The 17,297-nt window shown below is 59.7% G+C and overlaps 2 protein-coding genes and 1 long non-coding RNA gene across 18 annotated transcripts in view; 2 read left to right on the top strand and 1 right to left on the bottom strand.

Annotated features, from left to right (window-relative positions):
* The window catches only part of FAM178B (family with sequence similarity 178 member B), a 110,051-nt gene extending 108,500 nt beyond the window's left edge, over positions 1–1,551 (top strand). For all 13 annotated transcript variants that reach the window (XM_038551100.1, XM_038551102.1, XM_038551104.1 and 10 more), the window contains one exon: positions 1,197–1,551. In XM_038551100.1, the coding sequence (XP_038407028.1) occupies positions 1,197–1,316 (120 nt within the window). In that variant the 3' untranslated portion in view covers positions 1,317–1,551. The remainder of the gene's footprint in view (positions 1–1,196) is intronic.
* Positions 1,552–4,195: 2,644 nt separating this feature from the next.
* LOC111097718 lies at positions 4,196–6,103 on the bottom strand. Its single transcript, XR_005365794.1, has 2 exons — positions 6,042–6,103; positions 4,196–5,783 (listed from the first exon to the last, which is right to left on the bottom strand). It is a non-coding gene; the product is annotated as an uncharacterized LOC111097718 (long non-coding RNA).
* On the top strand, positions 5,233–16,120 carry SEMA4C (semaphorin 4C). 4 transcript variants are annotated; one of them, XM_038551098.1, is made up of 15 exons: positions 5,233–5,741; positions 8,534–8,682; positions 10,156–10,304; positions 10,658–10,720; positions 10,889–10,987; positions 11,085–11,181; positions 11,297–11,413; positions 11,514–11,665; positions 11,749–11,924; positions 12,268–12,412; positions 12,517–12,739; positions 12,862–12,974; positions 13,935–14,092; positions 14,182–14,252; positions 14,379–16,120. In XM_038551098.1, the coding sequence occupies exons 2-15, from the start codon at positions 8,574–8,576 to the stop codon at positions 15,206–15,208; spliced, it is 2,502 nt and encodes an 833-aa protein (XP_038407026.1). In that variant the 5' UTR covers positions 5,233–5,741; positions 8,534–8,573; the 3' UTR covers positions 15,209–16,120. The 4 variants fall into 4 exon arrangements, with proteins under 4 accessions (XP_038407026.1, XP_038407027.1, XP_038407025.1 ...); XM_038551099.1 differs by having other exon boundaries at positions 8,537–8,682; XM_038551097.1 differs by lacking the exon at positions 5,233–5,741 and adding an exon at positions 6,428–6,508 and having other exon boundaries at positions 8,537–8,682.
* The last annotated feature ends 1,177 nt before the right edge of the window (positions 16,121–17,297 follow it).

Consider the following 17,297-nt stretch of genomic DNA (forward strand, 5'->3'; position numbering starts at 1 on the left):
TCTGTCTCTCTGTGTGTCTCTCATAAATAAATAAATAAAATCTTAAAAAAAAAAATCAAATGCCCAGGGCAAGGGTAATAGTGAGGGGGAGATGAGAGGTCAACTCCTGGGCAATTGCAAAGAAAAACCTCACCCTAGGGAGTAGTAGCGGTGAGCAATGCCCCAAGAAGGGGCACCAGATGCACCAGTTGTCTACCCTCTGTCCACTTGTCCCGCAGGCCTGAGGCTGGCCTCCTACTCTGCTGGGAGGGACCCTCTCAGTCTGCCCTGGTCCCTCCAATTCCTGCAGCAACAACCTCCATGCCCCTGATTTTCTCGGGCTCTCTTAGGTAATAATACTCATAGCTTATACTGAACAATGACCCCTTTACTCTATGAGACAGGTATTGTTACAATCCCATTTCACAGACAAGCTAACCAGTCACTGAGAGATTGAATAGCTTGCCCCATCACGAAGGCAATGTGTAAGTGTCAGAACCAGGGCACACATCTGGCCTGACTCCGGAACCTACAGATTTAAGCACAGTCCAAGCCCTGCTCTGGCAGCCAAGCTTCTGGCTTCTATCCCTCTGACAAGCAGCACCCTCTGGCTTAGGGGGCCTCTTCCCTCCCCTAGCCCCCAGGCCTTGACGGAGACAGGCTGGGTCTGATGAGCATTTCTCCACTCATCCTCCCAATGCTCCTCAGGCTCCCAAATTGTCAATCCTCTGACTTTTTTCTGCTTGTCCTTCCTTCTGTAACCTCTGACTTGGGGCTGACACATTGGCCACAGGCTGTGGCTTGGGTCTCAGATTTCGCAAGTCTCTGAGAAAGCTGGAGAGCAGACCTCACCCTCAATCCCCAGGGAACTAGATCACACTAGTCTCTGGTGGGAAACAGTGTGTTTGTCATGAAGAGAAAGAAAAGTGACTGGTGGCCTGGCCAAGTCAGGGGGCAGGCCCCACCTTCCTATCACACTGCCCTGGGCCTTCAAGCCACAAGGAGAGGGAAGCCAGGCAGAGCACGCATGTGCTGTGGTCAAGTAGCCTGTTGACCCGCCGTGCCCTCTCCTGCCCTGGGAGCCATAGGACTCTTGTAGCTCAGCACCTGGCATCAGGAGGCCTGCAAAGGATGCTGATGCTGGAGAGTCCGGGAGCTTCAGGACAGTGGGCACCACCTGGGCCGGGGCCATCATACGGTTTTTCTCTTTGCCACAGGCCCAGTACTTCAACCCCTGGAAAGACAACAGTCTCCGGCTGTTGGCTGAGGCAGGAAGTGAACAGGGCTCAAGGAATAGGAGGAAGCAAAGAACAGAGGCCAGAGGAGGACCAGTGTGATGAAGCAAGAGCCTGCCTCCACGCTGCCCCTGACCCCGACAGGACAATGAACATGATGCCTCCCTGCCTGGCCTACCCCTCAGCCCTCCTTCCCATCCCGGCTTCCTCCTCTGCCCCCAGGCCTTTATGTCCACACTCCAGTTTCCCAGGGCCCTCCTGGGCCTTCCCCACTCTCCTTCCTTTCTCTGTCACTAATGTGAGCTTTCTTTGTGCACACTAAAGTCTTATTTCAGCATCGGTGGCTTAGAAGATTTCCTCCAGTCCCTGTCCTAAGTGCCCAGTGTCCAGTTTCCTGACATCCCTGCTGGTGCTGTGCTGAGTTCCCACCTCGACAGTCATGTGACCCAGTCGTCTTAGGCTCCACCCCCTGCCCCAGAAGGCTCTTTGTAAATCCTGAGGGAGGAGCAGTTATTCCTGTGGCCTGAGAGCTGTCAGAAACCGAGGGAGCAGGGATAGGGAATGTCTGTTTGGACCCAGTCCGGGACTACCCGCCTCTCCCTCACCACTCACTGCCCCTTCTGGGAAAGATCCACAGAGTGAGCTGTAATTACACTTAATTCAGTTTATCATTGAGTTCTGAAATCAACTCCCCAGAATTAGAAGGGGGGGGGGGGTGTGCCAAAAGACCATTCTGGATGCTGCCTTCCCTCAGGCTTACCCAAGATCAGTTTGGTGGGTTTTAATGACGTGCTGGATGTCTTTGGCCCATCCCCCTTGAGGACTGGGTGGGCCCTGTGCACCCTTGGGGAGATCCCTGGGTATCCCCAATCTCTATCTACTCCAACCCACAGAGTCCATTTTAGTATCAGGCCCCTCCTGACTTGGGTTGAAAGAGGGGGTTGCATGGGGCCATAGAGGTGGAAGTAGCACAGGATGACCCCTGCACCAGTGTGGCCTGTGCCCACTCCTCAGCTCAACCAGATTGCTGATGGAGCTTCACCATGGCTGGTGCTTGCGACTTTCTCAGTTTATGTGCCCCTCTCCTTTGCTCCGTCATGCCACGGGGGTTAGGGTAAGGCAGGCTAACTAGGGAAGAAACTCCCCCCAAATAAAGGATCTTCAGAACAAGTGGCTCAATCAGCAGAGCTGAAGGGTAGGTAGCTCATCACTTTCTGGGCCTGTTTTATTTGTTTTGTTTTAAGTAGGCTTCACACCCAGTGTGGAGCCCAACGCAGGGCTTGAACTCATGACTCTGAGATCAAGACCTGAGCAGAGATCCAGAGTTGGATGCTTAACGCCTGAGCCACTCAGGTGCCCCCGAGACCTGTACACAGCTGCCTCCCTTGCCCAGAAAGCTAGGAGCTGGGGGCATCTATAATTCAGAGGGCACGAGCTCACAGAAGCATGCTAGGTGCCATACAGGTCATCTCCCTGCCATACTCCCTTTGCCAGGTGAGAGATGGAAGAAGTCCTTGGCCAGGGTGACTCGGATGCCCAGGTGACTCGAACGAGAGTTCTAGTTTCTGTTCCTGGCCACATCACAGGACTCCCTGGCCGGGGCGCCACTGAGGCCCCCAGCGGCATCAGGTAGGCCTGAGATCCTCTGATAAAAGAGCAAAGGCTCCATTAAGCCAGCCTCCTTCACGTCCCTCAGGGCTGCCACTACTTCTGACATTGCACATCTTGACAGTTAATCCTCAGCTCTTCAGTTTGCTCTGGAAACCTGGAAATCACCTTTGAAATTTCCCCTCTTTGTTCTCACTGCCAAGGGCAGAGAGGGAGTAGGGAAGCCTAAGAGGCTGAACTGGGGAGTTTCCAGTTCTTTAAGTTGTCCCTACGTAGCTCTGAGAAAGAGATGGCACAGGGACGTCTGCGGCCCTTCTCTCCAGTCCTGGTCCTTGTGCACTGACCCCACCTCCCCCGTTCCCCAAACACACTCATCCCCAAGAGGGAAATAGATACCAAGGAGAAAGGAGGTGTTGGTGACTACTCAGTCCCTCCAGAGACTTTGCTGTAACCTGAGCAGAGGGGTGTGCTTTGAGGTCACCCAAGGGCGTCCCATATCTCCTGGGACATGTAATGGGCCCTCTCTGGAACTGGCTGGGAGCTGACCAGATCTTCTCAAACTGGTCTGGGACCAGAGACTCAGGCTCCTCTAGGCCAAGATTTCCACAATGGTGCTGGCAGCTTCACCACTTGCCCTTTCCAGATCCCTGAGCCCCTGGGAAAAGACTGAGGGATATCCTGATTGAAGCCACTGGGAAGTCAGCATCCGGGGCTGTGATGACGGATGTTTTCCTGCTTCCTTTTGGTGATGGTGGCAGGGAGGGGCTGGGAAGGGAAAGGCTTCCCAGGTGGACAGCTTTGATAACTCTCCTGTAGGAGGAAGTAGAGAGAGGAAGTCCTTTTCCTACATCCCCACTCACCTCGGTCCCCAGGCCCTCAGAAAGATCCCTGCAGGGTGGCTGACCCGGGCTTTCTCATTTCCCCCTCTGTGGGTTGACAGCAGCTCCTGGATCCTTTGTAAGTCAGCCAGGCAGTGCTGACTGGAGAAACTCAGTGTGAATCCTGGGCTCCACCCGGTCTGAGAGCTGCCTCTCAAGAGCTAGGGGTAAGGAGCTCAAAGGAGGGACACCATGGCACATAAGTGGGGGAAGGGGCGGGGGCTTGCTTTTCAGATAAGACTCCTGGGCCCATCTATAGGGACTGGCCTCTGCTGAGCTGCCAGCAGATCTTTAGAGAACCTTAGAAGGCATTTAGCATATCTAGGTCTTTCCTTAACTTGGCTGCAAGCAGGTGAGCAGGAGGGTCTGTCAGGGTCTAAGGCCTGAGGCATAGGTATTTTAAATAGAATATGCCAGACAGGCAGTAGGGAGTACACGACAGGTACAGGAGACTTCTTTTGTTCCCCCTTCTTAATCTAAAACCCAGGAATCCTCTTTTTTGACCAGTTGTGCTTTTATTAAAAAGTATGAATCATGAGCAAGTAGTCATGCAGGAAACTTTATCCTCTGTCCACCCACCCATGGAAAAGGCCAGCGCTGGAAATGAACAGAACCCGGCAGGAAATGAGTGCAGGTAGAACAGGGGGTTGGGGGGGAGCTGCAGCCTTATCTTGGAGGAGCACTGGGGAGGGAAGGGCAGTGATGGAGAAGCCCGCCATAACGTCCAGAAGACTGTACCTGCCAGTGAAACCAAACCACCTTTCAAACTTTCCACTGGGGCCATCTTGCAGATGGAGCCAGGAGCTCAAGTCTCTGCCTGGTGGGGGTGGGAGCAGAGGTGAGAAAAGCCGCAGGAGACATGCTGTTTGGAGCTTAAAAGCTGTCCAGATGCACTCTGACTTCGTGGAAGGATAGAACTGGGAGTCCCAAGACCTGATTTAACATTCTGATCTTGCTAATTATCTATGTGACTTTGAGCAGGTTGCTAAACCCTCCAGAGACTCATTTTATCTCTAACATCAGAGAAACAGTAGCTGCCTGTTGAAGAGTCGTCATGAGGATGATGTGAGGAAATGTGTGTTGCAAAGTCTAAAGCCCAGAACAAATGTGAAGGATATTTGCCTATCAGTCTACCTCCACTTAATCACAGCATCTAACCTGGAAGAGGAGTCAAACACATCTCCCTCCCGGCCAGCTGAAGCACAGAACCTTCCCTGCCCATCCCATGCTGTTAACTTGGCTTGCCCTCTATCTCCAGCATCTCCAAGACCACAGCTTTTTTTTTTTTTTTTTTTTTTTTCCCCTGGTGGAAAGGAGCTGGGAAATGTGGCTTTGGCCAGTGGGGGAGAAGGGGCCTTTATGCGTACCAGCAAAGACCCGATTGTTACTGAATCCAAACTGGGCTGCTTTTCCCAATTATCTCCACTACTCTTCTGGTCTCCATTTTCAGATGCCAAGTTTTAACTCAGAACAAAAGCTCCTGTCGGGACTGATTTATAATCCAGATCTGCTGACGGGGCTCTACACTGTTCCTCCCCTCTAGGACTGCTCTCGCTTAAAGTTACCACCAAAGCCTCGGGGCTCCAGTCTCTCTACCTCTGTCATTTGCCCCTAGCCAAGAGGAGGCATCTGTGACTGGGTGCCGATGGGGCGGCTTCCCTGGGGTTTGTCCACCTGCCCAGCTCCGAGGACCAGCTGGCAAGGTCCACTCCAGCACCGCCCAGGGAAGGAGGCCAGAGCCACAAGTGACTTCTAGGAGCTGCTGTGGGCGGGGGCAGGCGCTTCTAGAGGTGGGAGTTCTCCAGCTCGGCTTCCCCTCAGCCGCTTTCATCTGAACAGGAGAGCTCAAGCTCCTGTCACTTGTTGTTCAGCCTTCCGGTGGCATCAGAAGGAGTCGTTTCTTGGGGGCAGGCTCCGTGCAACAGGAGTCTCCCGGAGGATCGTCTTCACCGGGAGCCGGGCAAGCGCGCCGCTGTCCCTCGGTGTGGAGCATGAAGACCGAGGGGCAGACTCCCCGGAGATAAGTGGGTCTTCCCGGCTGGTAAGACTCGTTCCAGCGTGACTGCGGGGAGCCGGGGGGGCCCTGGGGTCAAAAGAGAAACCACTCTGGTCCGCCCCAAAGAAGAGCCTCGGTTTCCCCCGCTCCCCTCCCTGGGATACTCGCCCCGAGGTGGCTTGCCCGCGTTGGTTCCTGTGACCGCAGCGTGGGCGCTCCTCGGCCCCATTCCCGAGCCCAGGCGCCCGGCCCGCGGGTGGCCTTGCGGGGGGCGCTGGACTCCTCGGAAGGGCCGGGTGAGTCCGAACCCCCAAGGCAGTGCCCGGGGTCCCTCCCCCGCCCCACCTCCGCGCGCTGTGGCGCAGACGGCGACTCCGAGGCGCGGGGCGGCGGGGCGGCGGGGCGGCGGGGCGCGGGCAGGGGCGGGGGTCGGAGCGCGCGGGAGGGGAGCCGGGGGCCCCGCGGGTCGCGGCGGGTCGCAGCCCCCTCCGGCGCTGGCCTTTGCGTCCCGCCCCCGGCCTCGGCTGACGCCCCCCCGCGCCTGACGTCAGGGGCAGGGGGCGGAGAGCGGCGGCAGCGCCGGAGAAAGAGCCGGCGCCCGGCGCGGTGGCGCGGTGGCGCGGTGGCGCGGGGAGCCCGAGCCCAGGGGCGCCGAGCCGAGCCGGGACCGAGGGGCGGGGGCGGAGGGGACAGCGAAGGAGGGCGGGCGGGCGCGCGCGGGCGGGCGGGCGGGCGGCGGCGCGCGTGGGGGCGGACCGCGATCCGAGCCGAACGCGAGGGCGGCGCCCAGGGATTCAAGCCGCGCAGAAGAGGTGAGTGAGGCCGGGCTTGCGCGGGGCGGGAGCGCCGGGGCTCCGGGGCCGCCGCTTTGTCCCCGACTCGGGCAGGGGCGGCCGCCCGCGCGGAGGACAGGGTCCGGGGGCGCAGGCGCGGGTGGCGGCGGGGACGGCAGTCCGCCCGGGATCCCTCCTGCGCCCCCCGCGAGCTGCCTGGCGGGGGTCGGGAGCCGGGAGGCAGCGCCCGCAGCCGTAGCGTCCGGAGGCGCGGACTGGCCAGGGACAGCGGGGCGAAGGGGAGAGGGGACCCCGTGCTGTCGGGCCGGCGGCCGGGATCCTCTCCGGGCCCCCGAACTGCCCCCGGCTCCCCCACCCCCGACGGAAAGTTTGGGGCGGGCTTGGACCGTGGCCGATGTTGTGGATCGGGTTTCCCTGCCGCGGCCCCCCGCCCCCCGCGCGCCCCGCCGGGGAGGCGGGCTGTCCCGGAGAGCCAAGCTCCCGACCCACGCCCGGCCGCCCGGTCCCCGGCGGGAGCGCTCGCGCTGCAGCCGCTCCGGGTGGCGAGGGTGGGGGGCGCCGCGCCCGGGCCCCGCGCTCCTGCGGCCCCCTCCCCGCCCGCGGCCCCTGCTTCCCCGCCCCGGGAGGAGCTGGGGGTGGGGGCGCCGCCGTGCTGGTCGCGTCTCGGAGCGCGCCGCGGGGCCCGGGCCCGGCCCCGGGCTAGGGTAAGGGGCAAGGGAGGCCTGGGGGCGTGTTGGGGGGCCGGAGGGGGGAGGGGTGAACGTACCCCCAGCCCCCCGCCCTTCCAGAGCTAGGGGTACTGGGCCGACAGGGGGCGTCCGCAGGCCGGGCTCGCCACGCTCCCAGCGCCGCCGCTTTGTTTGCATTCAAATCCCGGGAGCTGGGGGAGGGGAGAACCTGGGGGTGGGGGGTGGCCGAGGACCAGGTCTTGGCGGGGACCCTTTGTTTTGGGGCGAGCAGGTCCCCAGCTTCTGTGCCTCCGTACCCGGCACTGGAAGGCCGGGGCAGTGGAAATTAATCCGGATGGTTGGCCCAGGCCGGGTCCCGGGGCGCAGTGCCTGAGTTGGGAAGATTGGGCAGCCCCGCGGGTAGCGCAGCAGGCGGCCCTGCCCTGGGCGTCCCCCGCGGTCCGAGAGGAGCCCTCCTCGCGCCCCGCACGCGCCTCGACTCCCCCGCCCCCGCCTGAGAGCGTCGCGGGAGATCCCTGATTAGACCCGAGCCGGCTGTCGTCCCGCGCCCCAAAGCCGGAGGGCTAGTGTCTCCTAGGAGGCTGTGCGGGGAACAGGATGAGGCCCTGGTCATTTCCACGCCCATCCCACCCACTTCCTGCCTCCCTTCTTGGGCAACAAAGGGGCCTCGGGAAGCTGGGCCCCTTCGGCTCCGGCCCCACTTCAGCCCTGCTGATGTGGAAGCCGGGTTTGGGGCTCTGCCGGGCTATTGTCTGCGCTGGGGGAGGGGAGAGGCCGGGGCCCGCACCCCACAGCCTGATGCATCAAGGCCGCTCCCTGGGGGCGGTGGGGGCCTTCTGCAACCACCCACCCACCCACCCTATGCCCCTTCACCCTGCCAAGGGGCTTTCGTGACAGAAGTAGATCTTGGGGCCGGCTGGAGCCCCACTGGGGGCAGGTCCTGCTTCCAGAGGTTATTTTAAGAAATCCTCAAATCTGTCAGGCCTGAGTGGGGGAAGGGGTCCCCTTTTAATTTTCTTAAACAACTTCCTGTTGAGAGGGAGTGGGAGAGGGCCTGGAGGCCAGAGGTTTCTTGGAGTGCCCACCCCTCCAGCTGACTCAGCTCCTCCCCTCCCCTCTGGGGGTCCCCACCTCCTTTGAAGGCTGTGGGGGCTGAGGCCAGGTGTGGGAGGGGACCTAGGCTCTGCTCCTAGGACTGGCAAGTGGGGAATCTAGAAGGCTCCTGGGGAGACCTGATCAGGTCTTCTGTACTGTCAGCACGCCTCCCGCCTCCCGCCTCCCGGCTTGGGCTTGTGTGGGCCCCCTTCCGGTCTGTTTTCTCTGGCTGTGATTCTGACCCTTTCTTTTCCCCCAGCAGGGCGGCTGGCCTGGAGCTTAGAGCGGAGGCTTTTGCCATGGCCCCACACTGGGCTGTCTGGCTGCTGGCAGTGGGGCTGTGGGGCCTGGGCATTGGGGCTGAGATGTGGTGGAACCTGGTGCCCCGGAAGACCGTATCTTCTGGGGGTGAGTGCCTAGTCTTCAGGAGGAAGACCAATGTGGGGAGGGGAGGTCAGGAGGGACTGGTGGGGTGAGAGGAGCGATGGCCCCTAGATTGTGCCAGCTTTATTCTGCTGTTGGGCTCGAAGCCCACCAATGTCTATAACACGGCTTTCTAAGAAATGAGAGAGAGTGGCCCCAGGGACCCAAAACTAGTAGTCCTGGGATATCCTTTCTTCAGAGGCTTAGGACAGGACCTGGCTGTCCCTGTTTTGCAAGGAAGAGAGACCATTCTGTATCATTCTCCCTATGTCTTACTTCTGGACTAGGCACTTGCATGAGCCCACAGAGAAAACTGACCCCAGATAGTATAAGGCAGAGAGTGTCATCACCCCTCCTCCCCAAAATCTTTCTGGCTTTCTGGCCCCAGGAGCCCCCTTCCCTTATCAGCCCTAATAGACCCCTTCTGCTGCCCTGACACTTGTGCCCTCTGGTGGCCCTGGATGTGTTTACGCACGTGTTCTTGCGGGGGGCGGAGCAGCAGCCCTGACGGCCCTTTGCGGGAGCACACCTGTACTAAGAGGTGATGTCAGGTGTTTGTATCATCTGTGTTCTCTGGGGACCTGGGATGAGCTCACCTCCCACAGGCTCCACACGGGGGCTAATGAAGCCCTCCCTTGCCAGCCTGTGTCTGGCTCCAAAGACTAAGGCTGGTTTAGGGGGACCCTGAGGACAGGTCGGTAGCTATTTTGGGTGCTGACGTAGTAATCCTGAGACTATATCAGTGTTGTCGTACCTTTCATGGTTGAACAGCAACAAGGCTTCCCGGCCCTGAGGCTTCAGTGCCTTCTTTGGTCCCTAGCCTCTGGCTTCCCCTGACCACCCTGGCCTGGCCTCCCAGGCCCAACTCACTCTCCTGCCATCCCTGCCTGCCCCAGGCTTGTATCTCTGGCAGCCTGGATTTGAGGCCCGCTGGAGTGAAGAGTTTCCTAAGGCAATTTCTGTACATACTGCTTTGCTGGATCAGGAGCTGGGGCCCGGCTGGACCTTGATGTGGCACCGGGCAGCAAAGAAGGAAGCAGTAGCAGAGGAAGCTGGGAGGGGGAAGAGCCCAGCTCTGCAGCCAGAGGTGCCATTGACCCTGAGAGTGAGGGCCATCAGTCTGATGGCTTCCTCTGGCCGGAAGCTGTGGCTGAGATATCCTTCCTTCCTCTTCATCAGCCCAGATTTGCCACCTCCCAGGCTAGGAAAGGCCAGGGAGGCTTGGGTGGAGCTAGCAGAGCCAAAAGGTTGTTAGAGAAGGCCCATTATCACCGGTCAGGGTGCTTAGCTGGCATCTGCTCGTGGGGTACTGGCTGTAATGTAGTCAATACGAGTGATTAGGCCCAGGAGACTGTTATGGAGAGGAAGGCTGACTGGGGGGGGGGGGGGCTGCCTAGATAGAGCCCCAGGAAGGCCTGCCCATTCACCACCCTACTGACTCCCATCTTGTCCTTGCAGAGTTGGCCACAGTAGTACGGCGGTTCTCCCAATCGGGCACCCAGGACTTCCTGACGTTGACCCTAACTGAGCAGACAGGGCTTCTCTATGTGGGGGCCCGGGAAGCCCTGTTTGTCTTCAGCGTGGAGGCTCTGGAGCTGCAAGGAGCGGTGAGAGGTGGGGGAGCGGGAGGCACACAGGCGTGGTGAGAGTGGCAGGACTCAGAGAGGCTTTGCTGGATCAAGCTGTCCCCTCAACCCTGTTCTCCTCTGTGGAAATTTTGCTCAGTCTCTAGGCCCACCCTCTTAGCAGAGTGGGCATGCTTTTCCCTCATCTGCAGCTTTTGGGGCAGTCTAGGGTTTCTGTCCTCTGTTAAAATAAACTCCCAGAGAATGGGGTCTGTGTATCCTTATTTGTGGTATCCCTGTGTGGCTGCCACAGGCCATGCTTGTGGCACATACTCAGGGCACATGTTTACTGTGTACTTGAGATGTTGACATGCCTCCCTTTGCCCCCTTCCCAGATCTCCTGGGAGGCACCAGCTGAGAAGAAGGCCGAGTGCATCCAGAAAGGGAAGAGTAACCAGGTGGGTGCTCAGAGTAGGCCAGGAGAGCCAGAGCCTCAGTACTTCCACTGGCCAGGCCTCATGGCACGTGCTGTCTCCCCCCTACCCTGACCCTCTCCCATTGTCCCAGACCCATTCTTGGTCCTTGTGTCCCATGTCCCACTCTAAATGAATGCCTCTTTCTCCCAGACGGAGTGTTTCAACTTCATCCGCTTCCTGCAGCCCTACAACACTTCCCACCTGTATGTCTGCGGCACCTACGCCTTCCAGCCCAAGTGCACCTACATCGTGAGTTCTTTCTTCTCCCCTCCATCCCCCTCTTTACCTTTCTCTGGACCCCCCAGCATTCTGCATCTTATCCTTATTGTCTCTTCCCTGCCCCTAGGACATGCTCACCTTCACTTTGGAGCGTGGAGAGTTTGAGGATGGGAAGGGAAAATGTCCCTATGACCCAGCTAAGGGCCACACTGGCCTCCTTGTGGGTGAGTGGCTGTCCCCACTGCAGACTGGGGCATTCCCCAAAACTCGTTTGGGTCTGCGTGGCTTGAATGTGTCTTCATGTCTCTTCTGGCCTGCCTGACCCTCTGTCTCCCATAGACGGTGAGCTGTATTCGGCCACGCTCAACAACTTCCTAGGTACAGAGCCCGTTATCCTGCGTAACATGGGGCCTCACCACTCCATGAAGACGGAATACCTGGCCTTCTGGCTCAACGGTGAGCCCCAAGGAGCTGGCGTGGAGAGAGGGAGAGCCATGGGTGGGGGGCCCTGCAAGGGCCCCAGGACCACTCACTAACCCTCCTCCCCTTCCTGTAGAACCGCATTTTGTTGGCTCTGCCTACATACCGGAGAGTGTGGGCAGCTTCACGGGGGACGATGACAAGGTCTACTTCTTCTTCAGCGAGCGAGCGGTGGAATATGACTGCTACGCCGAACAGGTGGTGGCTCGGGTAGCCCGGGTCTGCAAGGTACGGAGTCCTGCAGTGGTGAGCCCTGGGAGCCCTGCTGGCTTGGCAGGACTGACCAACAGTGCCCCCTTGCCATCTGCCAGGGAGACATGGGGGGTGCACGGACCCTGCAGAGGAAGTGGACCACGTTCCTGAAGGCGAGGCTGGTGTGCTCTGCCCCCGACTGGCAGCTCTACTTCAACCAACTGCAGGCACTGCACACGCTGCAGGAGGCCTCTTGGCACAACACCACCTTCTTCGGGGTTTTTCGGGCCCGGTGGTGAGTTGGCCAGGAATCCTTGGGGGGTTGGGGAGGAGGAGGTTTTCGGGTCAGGGATGGTCAATCGGTGCAGGCCTCTGGGTAAAGTCCAAGTAGTCAGTTGACTGGAAGCCAGGGAGGATGTTGGGCATCTGCCTCTTTGCAGAGCACCCTCCTGCCACGGCAGGTGGGGAGAAAGCTGCGCAGTGCCCCCACCACCCCCCAAGTGGTATGTTAGAGCAGACCTTCCATTGCACACGCCCATGACTGCTTTATGTGGGCCCTGCCTTCCCTGTACATGCCATGGACTGGGGTAAAGGAGGCACCATGTGTGACACTAGGGCTCCCTCCTTTGCTGTGACAGGGGCGATGTGGACATGTCAGCAGTCTGCGAGTACCAGCTGGAAGAGATCCAGAGGGTATTCGAGGGTCCCTACAAGGAGTACCGTGAGCAAGCCCAGAAGTGGGGCCGCTATACCGACCCTGTACCCAGCCCGCGGCCAGGCTCGGTGAGTCCTCCAGAGCAGGGATGGGCTCTGGCCTCAGCTGCAGTACCCACCCGCACATGCTGACCACTGTCCCCCCTTTACCCCCCTCCCCGCCCCACCCCCAGTGCATCAACAACTGGCACCGGCGCCATGGCTACACCAGCTCTCTGGAGCTGCCTGATAACACCCTCAACTTCATCAAGAAGCACCCACTGATGGAGGAGCAGGTAGGGCCTCGCTGGAACCGGCCTCTGCTTGTGAAGAAGGACACCAACTTCACTCACCTGGTGGCTGACCGGGTTACGGGGCTTGATGGAGCCACCTATACGGTGCTGTTCATTGGCACAGGTAGGCACTTGGGGATGTGGGCATGGCTGCTCGAAGCTGGGTGTCTGGGGTAGGGAGATCTGGAGCGGCCCCTGGGGCCCTGTGCCCTCTCATTTACACCTGTCTTCCCCCAACCCCCACAGGAGGCGGCTGGCTACTCAAGGCTGTGAGCCTGGGGTCCTGGGTGCACCTGATTGAGGAGCTGCAGGTGTTTGACCAGGAGCCTGTGGAAAGCTTGGTTCTATCCCGGAGCAAGGTAGTAATCAGCACCCCACTCTGTCCCTCCGCCTTCCCTTGTCTTTTGCTTGGCCATTGCCGGGGTGGGGAGGGGCACTGGAACACACCTCGCTTAGCTTGGGGCGGGTTCCAGGAAACAAGAGTGCTAACGGAATCTGCGCTCCGCGGGCGTTATATATAGCCAGGTCCCCACGGGGCTGTGTTCCCAGAATTGGGCCTTGGCAGCTGCTCCCCATGCTTCCTTCAGACCCCTTGAGGTTGTGCTGTGTCTCTGCTACGTACAGCCTCTTCTCTGGTGGGGCCACTGCTGAGTGGGCCTCTGGGGCTGTTTGTTCAGGACGCCCTATGACACTGGCTTTCCTACTGGCCCCCGTTGCTGCCCGGTCCCAGCCCTCCAGTCCCTTGACTGTTCGTCTGAAGCACTGCTTCGGCTTGCATCCTACCAATCCTTCTGGTCTGCTTTGTGACTCCCCTGAACTCTCATGTGTTCTGCCTTGACCAACTATTGTGGCTCAGATTGTTCTCCAGAACATGGAATAGTGGCAGAAAGAAGGTCTATGGTTGAAGAAACAAATGGATTGGCAGTCACCATTCAAACAGAGGAAAACACCTTATATTATGCTCGTGCTATTGTGAGGGCAAATGGGCCTAGCGGAAAACACACTTCCTGCACTATTTATACCGTACTGGAGTGTGTGTGTGTGTGTGTGTGTGTGTGTGTGTGTGATTATATTCCTCAGCCTCACAGTTCCACTCTTCTTATCTAAGAAGGTCACATCTCTAAGGTGCTTAGGATTGTGTCTGGCTTCTAGTAAGCCCTCTGTGTGTTCTTCGGTCCTTCGATTCCCCCCTCAGACTTGAACACGGCCCTCTTCCTCCGTGGGCACCTTTGCTCTTGCACTCCCATGCAGCAGTCTGAGCTGGCCCTGGGCCGTGTCCCAGCCTGGCTGACCCCCCCTGTGTCCTGCTTCCCTTGCAGAAGCTGCTCTTTGCAGGCTCCCGCTCTCAGCTGGTTCAGCTGCCCCTGGCCGACTGCGTGAAGTACCGCTCCTGTGCTGACTGTGTCCTCGCTCGGGACCCCTACTGTGCCTGGAGTGTCAACGCCAGCCGCTGTATAGCCGTGGGTGGCCACTCTGGGTGAGTGGGGCTTTGCACGTGCTGAGACCAGGGGTGAGGGGCAGGCTGGTGGGAGCCACGATGCCCATGGACCCTGCTTCCCCAAACAGGTCCTTGCTGATCCAGCACGTGGCAGTCTCAGACACGTCAGGCATTTGTAATCTCCGTGGCAATAAAAAAGGTGAGCTGCCTTTTTTCTCCCTCTTTGGGTAGGATGGGCCCTGGGCATGAGCTAGAACGTCTGCTGCTCCCTGTGGCCCTGGGTTTCCTGTGCTAACTCTGCTCTCTTCCCTCTCTACTGCTGCAGTCAGGCTCATACCCAAAAACATCACCGTGGTGGCAGGCACAGACCTGGTGCTGCCCTGCCGCCTCTCCTCCAACTTGGCTCATGCCCGCTGGACCTTTGGGGGCCGAGACCTGCCTGCAGAACAGCCCGGCTCCTTCCTCTATGACCCCCGCCTGCAGGCCCTGGTCGTGATGGCTGCCCAGCCCCGCCATGCCGGGGCCTATCACTGCTTTTCGGAGGAGCAGGGGGCGAGGCTGGCCGCTGAAGGCTACCTGGTGGCTGTGGTGGCAGGCCCGTCGGTGACCCTGGAGGCTCGAGCGCCCTTGGAAAACCTGGGGCTGGTGTGGCTGGCCGTGGTGGCCCTGGGAGCCGTGTGCCTGGTCCTGCTGCTGCTTGTTTTGTCACTGCGCCGGCGGCTGCGGGAGGAGCTGGAGAAAGGCGCCAAGGCGGCAGAGAGGACCCTGGTGTACCCGCTGGAGCTGCCCAAGGAGCCCACCAGTCCCCCCTTCAGGCCCGGCCCGGAGACCGATGAGAAACTCTGGGACCCCGTGGGCTACTACTACTCGGACGGCTCCCTCAAGATCGTGCCCGGACACGCACGCTGCCAGCCCGGGGGCGCGCCCCCCTCTCCACCTCCCGGCATCCCCGGCCAGCCCCTGCCTTCGCCCACCCGGCTTCACCTGGGGGGTGGGCGGAACTCAAACGCCAACGGCTACGTGCGCTTACAGCTGGGCGGGGAGGACCGCGGGGGGCTCGGGCACCCTCTGCCGGAGCTGGCCGACGAACTGAGGCGCAAGCTGCAGCAGCGCCAGCCGCTGCCAGACTCCAATCCTGAGGAGTCCTCAGTATGAGGGGCCCCCACCTCCTCGCAGGGGCAGCGCGGGAGGCGCGGCCTCTCCTTTTGCACAGGCACCAGCTACCTCAGGGACATGGCGCGGGCACCGGGCTCGGCCTGGGACGGACCCTGCCCAGCACCTGCCCGGCCATGGGGACCTGCTCTGCTCAGCACGGGCACTGCCACTTGGTGTGGCTCACCAGGGCACCGGCCTCACGGGAGGCATCTTCCTCCTCTCTGTGAGGGGCTGTGAATCACGGACACACGGGACCCCAGCAGCCAAAACTTTTCAAGGCAGAAGTTGGAGATGTGGGTGTGTGCACACGTGTGTGTGACTTAGTCTTCCTTTTTCTGTGCGTGTGCCTGTGTGTGTGTGTGTGTGTGTGTATGTGATAGTCTTCCTTTTTCTGTCAAGTCTTCCCTTGGCCTGGGGTCCTCCTGGTGAGTCATTGGAGCTATGAAGGGGAAGGGGTTGTATCACTTTGCCTCTCCTACCCCCACCTGTCCCCAGTGTGGGTCAGCGATGTACATATGGGGGTGGGCTGGGCAGGGTGCTGTACCCCTTTGGGGGAGTCCAGAGCTCTGGAGTGGGCCTGGTCCTGCTCCTAGGGCTGTGAATGTTTTCAGGGTTGGGGGGAGGGAGATGGATTCTCCTGTGTGTTTGGGGCAAGGGTGGGAGGGGCCTCCCACTTGGCCCGGGGGTTCAGTGGTATTTTATACTTGTCCTCCCTTACAGGGCTGGGAAAGGTTGTGTGGGGGGGAGGGGGAGGGAGGAAGAAAGAGGGTGGGCATGCTGTGGATATTGCATAGCCTCTCCCAGCCCTAGGAGGAGGGCTCCTAACAGTGTAACTTATTGTGTTCTCGCGTATTTATTTGTTGTAAATATTTGAGTATTTTTATATTGACGAATAAAATCAAGAAAATGATACTGCTATGGGAAATGTTACTGCTATAGGGATAAGACATTCGGTTAAAACCTTCTGGGCTGGACTAGCCTCACCTCCCCGTAGTTCTGGGGCAGCTGCCCCTACAGTTGTCCGTGCCTGCTTGTGCCTCTCCAGAGGGGGAATGTAGCCCAGGCTCCAGTGTTTTCCCACAGTGGTAGCTGTGGGGCTGGGAACCAGACCAGGGCCACAGCCTCTTGGGAGCCAGCTTTGGCTTCTGGCCAAAGGGAGAAGTTAGGGCATTGGGAGCAAGGCAGGAGAGGAGGGGCCTGGCTTCTCAGAACTCTGGGAAGGGGAAGTGGCAGCTGGGGGCTGTAGGAGAGGAACTTCCTAGAAAGCTTAAGGTTGTATGGACTGGCTTGTGTGAGGACGGGGCTCCCAACTAGCCTAGGGGAAGCTTTCTGCCTATCCCTCCAGAAATGTTAGTCCTGAATGCTTCAGCTATGTGAAGTGTGGAACTTTGCTCACTACCACCCAGTGTGCGCCAAGCCACTGTCCTATGGAAGGAGTGGTACAGGGAGCCCAGATGTTTGTAAGGAAGAGAGGACCCAGCCTGGATTCTGTAGTCCATGCCCACAGATGGAGGCAGTTCAAGTGAAATGGACTCCCTACATTTGACTGGTCTGGAGGGCCTGCAGTGGCTGAAAGGGGCTGCTGCCCCGGGTGTCCTTAGCTGTAGGAAAGGGCTGTGATTTGCCGACTTCTGGGGACGCTAAGCTTCCAGCATGGTCCGTCAACCTCAGCCCAGAGGATGTTTTGATATATGAAGCCTGATACAGTAAACTAGGCCCCCACTGGAGTAGGGTTGGGCACAATGCAAGGCCCACAACCCAAGGCCCCGTTCCTGCCCTTGGGGTTTTTCTGTGCTCCTAATGGCAAAAGTCATGGCCACCTGCCTCCCATGGGTTTTCAAGAACCGCGCAGGAGGCGCGAGAGGAGGGAGGGGGGAGCGAGGTCACTGGGCCTGGGGTGGTGCAGAAAACCGGGGCGGAGGACCTGGGGCGCGCCCGGCGACTCCCTGCCCTGGGGAAACCGGTGGGCCGCAGGGGAGCCTCGGAGGGCTGGGCCCTGGCGAGCCGCCACACCCGCCCGCCGCGTCCCCACACCCTCCGGGGCTGGCGGCGGCCCGGGCGCCATCCGCCCGCGCTCTGGGTCTGGGGA

The sequence above is a fragment of the Canis lupus genome, chromosome 10 (genome assembly GCF_011100685.1).
Source record: "Canis lupus familiaris isolate Mischka breed German Shepherd chromosome 10, alternate assembly UU_Cfam_GSD_1.0, whole genome shotgun sequence".
Taxonomy (NCBI): domain Eukaryota; kingdom Metazoa; phylum Chordata; class Mammalia; order Carnivora; family Canidae; genus Canis; species Canis lupus.

Excerpts from the sequence above, each read along its gene's own strand:
- SEMA4C (XM_038551098.1), top strand. The coding sequence starts at position 8,574 with ATGGCCCCACACTGGGCTGTCTGGCTGCTGGCAGTGGGGCTGTGGGGC. Across the intron at positions 10,988-11,084 it reads AGCCCAAGTGCACCTACATC|GACATGCTCACCTTCACTTT; the intron begins GTGAGTTCTTTC and ends CCCTGCCCCTAG. Across the intron at positions 11,666-11,748 it reads GGGTAGCCCGGGTCTGCAAG|GGAGACATGGGGGGTGCACG; the intron begins GTACGGAGTCCT and ends GCCATCTGCCAG.